Here is a 9,257-nt window from a genome sequence, read left to right as displayed (position 1 = left end):
GCACAATTTGGCACATTTGGAAGAACAGGAATGCGATTATTTTCAGAAATCAAAGGCTGGAAGCTAGGGCTCTAGCCTATAGATGTGTGCAAGATATGAATCTATGGCTTAAATACTGCTAAAACTGCTACTGGTATGTGGTGCAGGGGGGCTTCTTTCAGTTTCTGGCATAGAATGATAGTACCGATACGTAGCACAGGATGTGATACCGAGTGAAATAGGTAGCTACTTTGTGTTTATCTTGGATTTCAGCTCTCTTGTAATTATGTACTGTGAAACTCATTGACTTTTAATGAATTCCCAAGGCAGCTTCTGCCATGCTCTTAAAAAAAAAAACCAGCTTGAATTGTTATGCTGCTGCCTCAATGAAACGTCATTTTCTGCAGCTAGTAGCTTGAATCGGTATGCCGTTACATTGTTTAGTGTTATAATAAATTTTAATTTATCTACAACAACCCGACAGGGTATTTATATTGATTCAACTTAACATTTGAATGTAATTAATTTATTATTAATCCACAACAACCTGGATAGGATAATTAAATGCATTAAATTCAGCATTCAATTATAATTAATTAATTAAATGTTAAACCAGGCCAGTTCTTATATTCGTCAAGGAGGAAATCATTTATTCATTTGCAATTAGTGATTTCTAAAACTCTGACAACTTAAACAATTTATATTAATTTAAGAGTAACATAATTTAATTGATATATTTTATATTATAGTAGATTATTAATATTAGTCTTCTATGAGAGTAGAAGATATATTACAAGATTTAATCGCACACATATCTACAGTGTGTTTAGTAAAAAGACCCAATGATCAAGGTCGTTTCACCCCAAAGTCCTTGATATAGATCCATGCTTAAAATAATAATGATGATGAATTGATGATGATGATTTGAGCCGGCAGACATCATGAAGAAATTTACCATAAATTAGTTTCGTCGTAATTTTCTAACACCTTGTTTGGATGGAGAGTAGAGGGAGGGAGGGAATGGAAAGGAACAAAAACTTTCCGTTGAATTGTGTTTGGTTGATAAAATTATGTCAGATGTAAAGGGTATAGGAGGTGAAAGATTTAACCTTATATCATTATAATTAATAGAATCGGTTTCCCTTCGAAATTGGAGTGTAACGGATGAAAATGTTACAAATATTTTTAGAAAAAATAACGCAAATGTCCAATCCTATATTTGACATATATAATTCTCATACAATATTTTTTTTTCCTAAAACCTACAACAGTCACTGAATTTCTCATTAACCTCCTAAATTTTAATCAACAATACAAAAAATAAGACGAAAATGAAAGTTAAATTTATTTTCTCTCATTAATCATCAAAACACAAAGAGATTAAATATGTTAATCTTTCTTTCTATTCCATTCTCATACAAGATTTTTTAGATTAGAATGGTTGTGTTATTTAGAATTTTTTTTTTTGGCATTTAACATGTTCCAAAGTATAATGGAGATTAAATACACGTCTTTATAATCATATGTACACTGTATCATAAATGTGCATCAAAAAGAAAAAGGAAAAATAGAAGTTTACTAAGCCGAATTTTTTATTAATAGAGAAAAAAAAAATCTCGAAAAATCTCGTTTCATAGGAGTAGACATTCCCGGCCAGGGCCAGGTTAATTTTTTTTTTTTTTTTTCATTTCAGCAATTGTTTGGTCATTTAATTAGCGTGATAAGTGGATCAATAAGAGCCCAAATGTTTCACCACAGAGTATCAATTTCCAAATGTACAAAGATATAGAACAGTACAAAAGATGTGCGTCACACCAACTACTAAAGTATACAACAATAATTGATCTGAACGTCACTTTCCCAATTGGAAATATCTGTTTCTGTTTCGTTGTATGATATAAGGCCAGTAGGTCTAGTTTGCTTTGGAGAAAATGAACTGTGAGAGCAAATCTTACTAGTCAGTCTATCATGGCAGAGAAGGAAAGTGGATTAAAATTAGTACAGGAGCTGGCTCTGAACGGCCAGGATCCACCATGCCGTTACCTCCTTTCCAAAGAGAATCATCTGATCAATGGTTCATTGCCGGGATGCTCTATCCCGGTCATTGATCTCAGCCATCTATCAAAATCAGATGGTGAAGATGAATTGGCCAAACTATTGTCAGCTGCCAAGTCCTGGGGCCTTTTCCTTGTATGTAGTAAGAAAAATTAATTAAAGCTATTATTCTTTCTCTACTTGATCCACTTGTTGTATATTAGTAAGTCTGCATACAAATTTAATATAAAATTTTCAAATTATCCTTTCATCTAGGATTTTTTTTTTTCTGAAAATTCTGATTCATTTCTATTTGAAGTTTATTTGTAAATTCATCAACACTTCATTTCATCATGACAAACTTGATTAGGCTATAGGCCATGAGATACCATTCTCGTTCTTGGATGAGGTGTTAGAAGTGACAAAAGAATTCTTTGCTCTACCTGTGGTAGAAAGGCAGAGGTACACTAACATCAAAGATGGCAAGCATTTCCAATATGAAGGATATGGAAATGATAATGTGGTGAGCGATGAGCAGACGCTTGATTGGAACGATCGGTTGTATCTTTTAGTGCATCCAGAAGACAAGAGAGATCTCTCCCTTTGGCCTGAAATTCCCACAAAATTCAGGTAATGTTTTGCTTTGAGAACATAGCTATTAATGATTTAATTCCAACTTGTAGCATTTTACCAGTATTTGAGTGCTGCAAAGAAACCCTCCAAAAACAAACTTAAAAAAAATTTCTCTAATTTCACTAAATCATAAGGGGTTGAGTGGAAAACAAAAGTGATATCTTAGAAATGAAAGCCACTAACATTTTTTTTGTTATTGATACCGTACTTTTCTGTCATTGGGTATATCCAATAAAACATTATATTTTATTTTGTTTTGTTTACCAATATTGCGATACTATATGCATAACATAGCTAGGCTTTCGCAGGGACATTTTGCATGAATTTACCATTGAGAGCAAACGAGTTGGTGATTACATCCTCAAGTCCATTGAAAAGCAATTGGAGCTCAAGGAAGATTTCTTCGTTGACCAATTAGATGAAAAGGCCGAAATTTATGCTCGATTTACCAATTACCCGCATTGTACACAACCAGATGCGGTATATGGGATCAAGCCTCATTCTGATGGCTCTGTCATGACAATTCTTCTTCTAGACAAGAACGTCGGTGGCCTTCAAGTAGAAAAAGATAATGAATGGGTCGATATACCGACTGTTCCTAATTCGTTGCTTATCATCCTTGGAGATCATATGGAGGTAAATTCCTTCAATTGGTGTCTTTCATTTTATTTTCATTCAAAGCCATCAATTGGCATTTTGATTAGATCATGTATCCTTCATTTTATATATTTTTTATTTTTCTTTCGTAGATGATCAGTAACGGAAGTATCAAGAGCCCGTTACATCGTGTCTTAACGAATACTGAGCATGACAGGATATCTGTGGTTATGTTTTATGGACCGGGACCAGAGAAAGAACTGCAGCCTGCTGATGCACTGGTTAGTGAGGAGAGACCTGCTTTGTACAAGAAGGTTACGGTCAAAGACTACGCAACTGCTTTGTTCGACACGTTCACTCGTGGGGGTCGCACTGTTGACGGGTTCAAAGTTGAATAAGAAAAATAGAGCAAAACAGCAAGGAATCCTGAATAAGATGTGTTTCTACTTTCCTGGATTATCTTCAAAGTTTGTATTTAGTTTTCTTTTCTTTTATATATATATATATATTTTAAGGTGGTGCTTATTTCTTTTTTCTTCTTTTGCATATCGTAACTTTTGTTCAATTACTGATAGTTGTGTATGAATAGGGATTCTATATTCGTGATCAATGGTGTAGTGGTGTTAATAAACTAAAATTTAAGAATATTTTATATTTTTAAACTTAAATTAATAAAATTAATTGGTTGAATATTTTATATATATCATATTATATGAGTATAAAAAAATTATATCATTTCAATTTTATTATGAAATGCATTAAAACCTAACAAAATTAACAGATTAAATTTTACCGATTTAACCCTTTTTCTTAGTGGCTATCAAATGAAGTCAAACTTTCATATTTTATACACACGCAATTAAATTGATTTGAATTATATGTGTTAATTTAGAAACGAATTAAAAAATTGACACATTTAATTTAAGGAGAAAGGTAAACTAGAGCAGAAGGCTCCAGGACAGTCCAACAAAACTAAAACTTATGTTACTTTCTCATATTGATATTGCATCATATTGGTCAGCCTGTTCAATTGAGATAGTTTATCTCATATTTCAATGCTGTACCCCATTTTACTTGGTCTTGGTCAGTTGTGGGACTCGTTCAGTCGTTCTAATAAATGTGATTGATTCATTCTATCTATATCAGGCTTCAAAGTTCAAACAAAAACAGCCACGTCATCATTTATCCTCAGCGTTGTCTGGTATCATCATCTACTTGCGCGGTGGCGTTTCGATATGTTCAACAATATTTTCTTCACTTGTCAGCTGTGCAATTGTTTTTTTTTTGTTGATATTTTCTCTACTTCAATATTTTTTTTCATTCCGAAGAACTATTGTGAACTCTGACCTAATACCTTCATCTTCTCTACTTCCTTCAAGCGCCTTGTTGGCATTAAGATTTATGTATAGCTCCATAAAAAATTAATTCAAGGCTTCCAAAAATAACAATACATGCATTTCCAAGGTTGATGAATTAGTTTGCACAAGATTAATAATACAACTGCCACAAAAAAGTAAACAACATCTCTACAACTAACATTACATTACATTGAAAACATTGAAAACATGAAAACAAGCAAAGCTCATGGAAAAAAGAAATCTGCTGATTGGATTTAACTTTTGAAAATGCTTCAAGCTTTCTTACACAAGTTAACAGGTTCAAGCTATGAGGAAGGGTAAAACTGTCAACATAAAGGCCTCATATGTAAACGATGCAGAGCCAGAGAAGGTCGTGTCTTTTTCCTTGAACTTCTCAGTCAAACCCTGTTTAACAGTAAGAATTAGTATTTGCCAGATATTAAAAAAACAAAATTTATATTTGCATAGGTTTAGTGGATACCTTCACTGTGAGGCAACACCTGCATCCAAAAAGAAGATCAAAGTTAGTTCGCTATTGTAGTGATTGGCATATCTGACATTGAATATGCTTATTATACAAAATTTGAAAACAAATCATATAGTCCAAAATTGAATTAGATCACACTGAAATAAATAAAGAAATAAAAGAACTCCTATTTAAAAATGAGTATTGCTACGGAGCAATCCACTTCAGTTTCTACGGCGCCGCCTCGGGGACAAAATCAGGAAAACACATTTTTGGTTATAAATCCAAGTCCAGTGTATAATGTTGATTTTCTGTTCCAAGTACTACAAGGAAAAACTTACGATCCCAATAAGCCAATGCCTACACAGTTAATCTAAGAACTTCCACCCAAACATTTATTGACAATAATAGTTATTATTTTAGTCTACAGGGAACTCACTCGATGAAATTATCATACTCAATGGCCTTGTTCTTGCCTCCACTTTTGTCAAATTTTGACACAAGCAGATCCAGAACGACCGGAGAAACAGAATATCCAAGGCTAAGGAGTGCTTCTTTAAGCTCTGATGGGTCAATTTTGCCACTCCTGTCACGGTCAAATCTCTCAAAAATAGACTGCCAAGAAGTAAAAATATTAATTTTTATCAACTCATTTAGACAGAAAAGAGGCAATTTAATGTGTGCAGTATGTCAATGGTATTAAATAGACCCCAAAAGAAATTGAAAAACAAGAAAAGGTTCCTTCAATATAGAAGGGGCTAATTTGGGTGCCACTGAAAAAAGTTGGGTGAACTAACATTCTAGAAATCATGTTTTAAAAGAAATGCTCAAGATATTTTCACTTCATTCCACATTATTACATGATAAAGCAGTGCATTGGAGGGCATACATAAAGTTTTCTCAAAAGACACATAATACCATAAAAGGAAAATAGAGAGATAAATGTCATACCCTCCAGTTTTGAAGACTGTAAAATACTGAAGTGAACTCCTTTGGCCCTGCAAAAGCAAAAGACAATTAAAATATTAATCGAGAGGAACCACAGTTTACCGTACTATGTAGTCACATGCAGTAGCTACTAAGAACCAGATTGATTTGCTATGCTGCTACCTCAATCAAATGTCATTTAATGCACAACTAAAAACAAATACAGGGCACAAAAAAAAAAAAGATAAATGATGAACAAGGTACATGCCAGTAATGCTCTCAACCAAGAGAAATTGTTTTTCAGAGTCAATGAACGATGCTCACAAAAACAATACCACCCCCACCAAAAAAAAAAAACCTCAGTGCTCTCTTGTAATGAAATAACAACATGAAGAAACAAAAAAAATAGAGTGAACTAGCTTCTCAAATGAGCATACCTATCTTGCGAACATTAGTATTTGTGAAGAGGTACATGAGGAGGTGCACTGTCCTCAGACTGAAGGTTTGGTTGTAGCCTGACAGAGCCTGTTGTAGCTCCTTGTCATCTATCATCCCACTCCCGTCCCTTCAGTTAATGTCAATTTAAAACTCATTTATAGTAACTGTGCTGAAATTGGCAATTACTGTTTGCGATTCAATTCCTTATTAACCTTTTGGAATTATGTACCCCTTATCTTCGTTCACATAACAAACCAGACGCAGCTAGGTGACAGGGACTCCATAATTACAAATTTAAAAATGCATACAAACTATCGCACCTCAAATATGCCATACATATTTACTGTTCGGGTTTCAACTCTTTGAAAGTGCCAAATCAGAACTTAATACATGTTACTTTTATCTCTTAAACAACAAAACTAGCATATTGTGCTTCTAATAAGACCAAACCTGCCAAAAATTTAAATTTTAGGAAAAGTATTTCATGTTCATCTTATTTTCATTTCTCTAAGATATACTTGTGAGTCAGATTCGAAATTGGAGATACCATAACATGTTCATCATTGTTCTAAGGTTAACATCAGTGTCCCTAAGCTCATCAAGAGGGTTCTTAAACAAAATAAAACTGTATAATTGCCATCACACAAATGTTAAAACCAATGACCTTGATATACTTTCAAAGTGATGCTGTGCATTTCAAATTTAAGAACCTTTTACTTTTATGTACAAATCAAGTGGTTGAAAAATAAAGGACTGGAAGTTCATTTTGGCGCAGTCAATTTTCATCCAGTTGATCTGATACAAAACAAACTAAAATATGCACAATTCACCCAAAAATGTGGACATAGCTAAGAGGATGCATATGCATACTTAATTTGATCTTTGATCCATTAAAAGTTTTAAACGAGAGAAATTCATACCTATCAGCTGCCTGAAAGCATGCAATCACATTCGGATCTGTACCCGGTGCGAATTGTGAGGGCAGTAATGAACCAAACGGGCTGATACCATACCCAGCTGGGGGTGGTGCCCCATAAGCACTCGGCTGTGGAGGCGCACCGTATGGTCCGGCCTGTGGTGGTGGCGCGCCATATGGTGGCGGTGCACCGTATGGTCCGGCCTGTGGTGGTGGAGCGCCGTATGGTCCGGCCTGTGATGGTGGCGCACCGTATGGTCCGGATGGTGGTGCCGATCCTCCATAAGGCGCTGACGGTGGGGCCCCATAGGTCGGCGGAGGCGCTCCATAAGTACCCCCACTGCTCCCGCTCCCATACTTATCCTTTCCTTCCTTGTGCGGTTTCTCTCCAGTCGGAGGTGCACCGTAGGGAGCACCGTAAGGAGGTGTAGCGCCGCCATAGCCGCTACCTCTCTCGTCACTCTTGGGAGGAGCGTACGGTGCGGAGGGGGCAGGAGGGCTGCCGTACGGTGGCGCGGTGGCGTACGGATTGGGTGCGCCGTAAGGGTATCCCTGACCTGGGGGAGGGTACGACATGGTTGGTTGAAGGAAGAACTGTACTGGATTGATCGAGGAGGAGTCTATGGAAGAAGGCTGATCAAAGAAAACAGGCCTATGAGTAAAGTATTCTTATCGAGGCGAGGATTCGGATCACGATTAAGAGGGTTTTGACTTTGTTATTCGAATTATTTTTTGTTCTTCATTTTATATAATCGGGTGTCTTATAGGGAATGGTTAATGGTATTATGGGAGTGCGTATTCTCTAAGATATCTCGTATTTTTGCGTGACCGACGTGTCCGGTGCCTATTCGGGGATGACGGGGGGCCAGTATTATTTGAGCTTTGAGATTCGCGTAGAACGTATTGGAACGGTTGAGATTTTCCAAAGAGTAGCGCAAAATATGAGATATCTCAGAGGGTGCGAATTCGTATTGTGGGAACCCGTGTATCCTCTGAGATATCTCACCGCGTACGTGACTGACGTGTACGGTGCCTATTAGGATATGGCATAGGGCCAGTATTATTTGTGCTTTGAGATTCGTGTAGAACGTATTTGAACGGTTGTGATTTTATAGAAATTAGTCCACGCAATTTGATATTCCAGAGGATGCGAATTCTGTATCCAGCATGTTCGATAAGTTTGTTTTTTAGAAATTAAAACCATAGGTAGGCTGTCAGGGTCAAAAGAAGAACTGGATATTTAAAGGCAAATAAAGACAAGCACATATGTTTCTTAATCTGATGAGCTTCAGCTCTTCTCCCTTGGATCATAGCAGGGATTAGCTGAATTTGGTGACCTAATAATCGAAATCTCGATCTAACGGCCAGGGTTGAAGGTTACGTTGCTCTACGATTAATTTCGATATTTATTTCATCGAGCGGACAATTAGTGGTCTCCGTAACTTTTTTATTTATTTGAGTGGGACCATCTTGCATAAAAAACGGCTCTGGTTTTCTGACAACAACGCGGCTGTTTTTACGCGGTTAGTACACGGTAAAGTGTTATGTACTTGTGTTACACTGATACGTGATCCGTGTCCGTATTTAATATGTATATTAATGCATCAGACACGTATTGTGGAATGCTTATCCTCTGCATTAACTCAAAAGGAATCTTTTTGAGTTAATGAATCTGAACCGTCTGATTTTAAACGGATTCAATCCAGCACTTGTTTATAAAATAGGGGATTTTTTAATATTAGTGCAGATTTAGTCTGCACGAATCTTAAGACAGATTGAACGGTTGAAATTCATTTACTCAAAAGATTCACTTTTGTTATAATGGAGAGGATACGAATTCCGTATTGTGATGACAACGCGCTGTATTTTAATATTATTTGATTTTTTTCCTTAATAATTCTATTTGTCA

At 35.9% G+C, this 9,257-nt stretch overlaps 2 protein-coding genes across 3 annotated transcripts; one reads left to right on the top strand and one right to left on the bottom strand.

Annotated features, from left to right (window-relative positions):
* The first annotated feature begins 1,878 nt into the window (after positions 1-1,878).
* LOC144547397 (protein LATERAL BRANCHING OXIDOREDUCTASE 1-like) lies at positions 1,879-3,944 on the top strand. 2 transcript variants are annotated; one of them, XM_078296031.1, is made up of 4 exons: positions 1,879-2,169; positions 2,384-2,643; positions 2,955-3,282; positions 3,396-3,944. In XM_078296031.1, the coding sequence occupies exons 1-4, from the start codon at positions 1,948-1,950 to the stop codon at positions 3,639-3,641; spliced, it is 1,056 nt and encodes a 351-aa protein (XP_078152157.1). In that variant the 5' UTR covers positions 1,879-1,947; the 3' UTR covers positions 3,642-3,944. The 2 variants fall into 2 exon arrangements, with proteins under 2 accessions (XP_078152157.1, XP_078152158.1); XM_078296032.1 differs by having other exon boundaries at positions 1,904-2,176; positions 3,396-3,811.
* A 732-nt stretch (positions 3,945-4,676) lies between these two features.
* LOC144547398 (calcium-binding protein CBP-like) lies at positions 4,677-8,029 on the bottom strand. The gene is made up of 6 exons (XM_078296033.1): positions 7,353-8,029; positions 6,432-6,559; positions 6,019-6,065; positions 5,507-5,682; positions 5,083-5,101; positions 4,677-5,006 (listed from the first exon to the last, which is right to left on the bottom strand). The coding sequence occupies exons 1-6, from the start codon at positions 7,922-7,924 to the stop codon at positions 4,902-4,904; spliced, it is 1,047 nt and encodes a 348-aa protein (XP_078152159.1). The 5' UTR covers positions 7,925-8,029; the 3' UTR covers positions 4,677-4,901.
* Positions 8,030-9,257: the final 1,228 nt, after the last annotated feature.

Source organism: Carex rostrata, chromosome 31 (assembly GCF_964058835.1).
Source record: "Carex rostrata chromosome 31, lpCarRost1.2, whole genome shotgun sequence".
Taxonomy (NCBI): Eukaryota; Viridiplantae; Streptophyta; class Magnoliopsida; order Poales; family Cyperaceae; genus Carex; species Carex rostrata.
This window is presented reverse-complemented; position numbering and strand designations above follow the sequence as displayed.

Bases quoted from the DNA above. Each gene is read 5' to 3' on its own strand.
- LOC144547397 (XM_078296031.1), top strand. From the start codon at position 1,948: ATGGCAGAGAAGGAAAGTGGATTAAAATTAGTACAGGAGCTGGCTCTG. The intron at 2,644-2,954 runs GTAATGTTTTGC...AGGCTTTCGCAG, and splicing joins GAAATTCCCACAAAATTCAG to GGACATTTTGCATGAATTTA. The intron at 3,283-3,395 runs GTAAATTCCTTC...TTTCTTTCGTAG, and splicing joins TCCTTGGAGATCATATGGAG to ATGATCAGTAACGGAAGTAT.
- LOC144547398 (XM_078296033.1), bottom strand. From the start codon at position 7,924: ATGTCGTACCCTCCCCCAGGTCAGGGATACCCTTACGGCGCACCCAAT. The intron at 6,560-7,352 runs GTATGAATTTCT...CATTAACTGAAG, and splicing joins TGCTTTCAGGCAGCTGATAG to GGACGGGAGTGGGATGATAG. The intron at 6,066-6,431 runs GTATGCTCATTT...TTGCTTTTGCAG, and splicing joins TACTAATGTTCGCAAGATAG to GGCCAAAGGAGTTCACTTCA.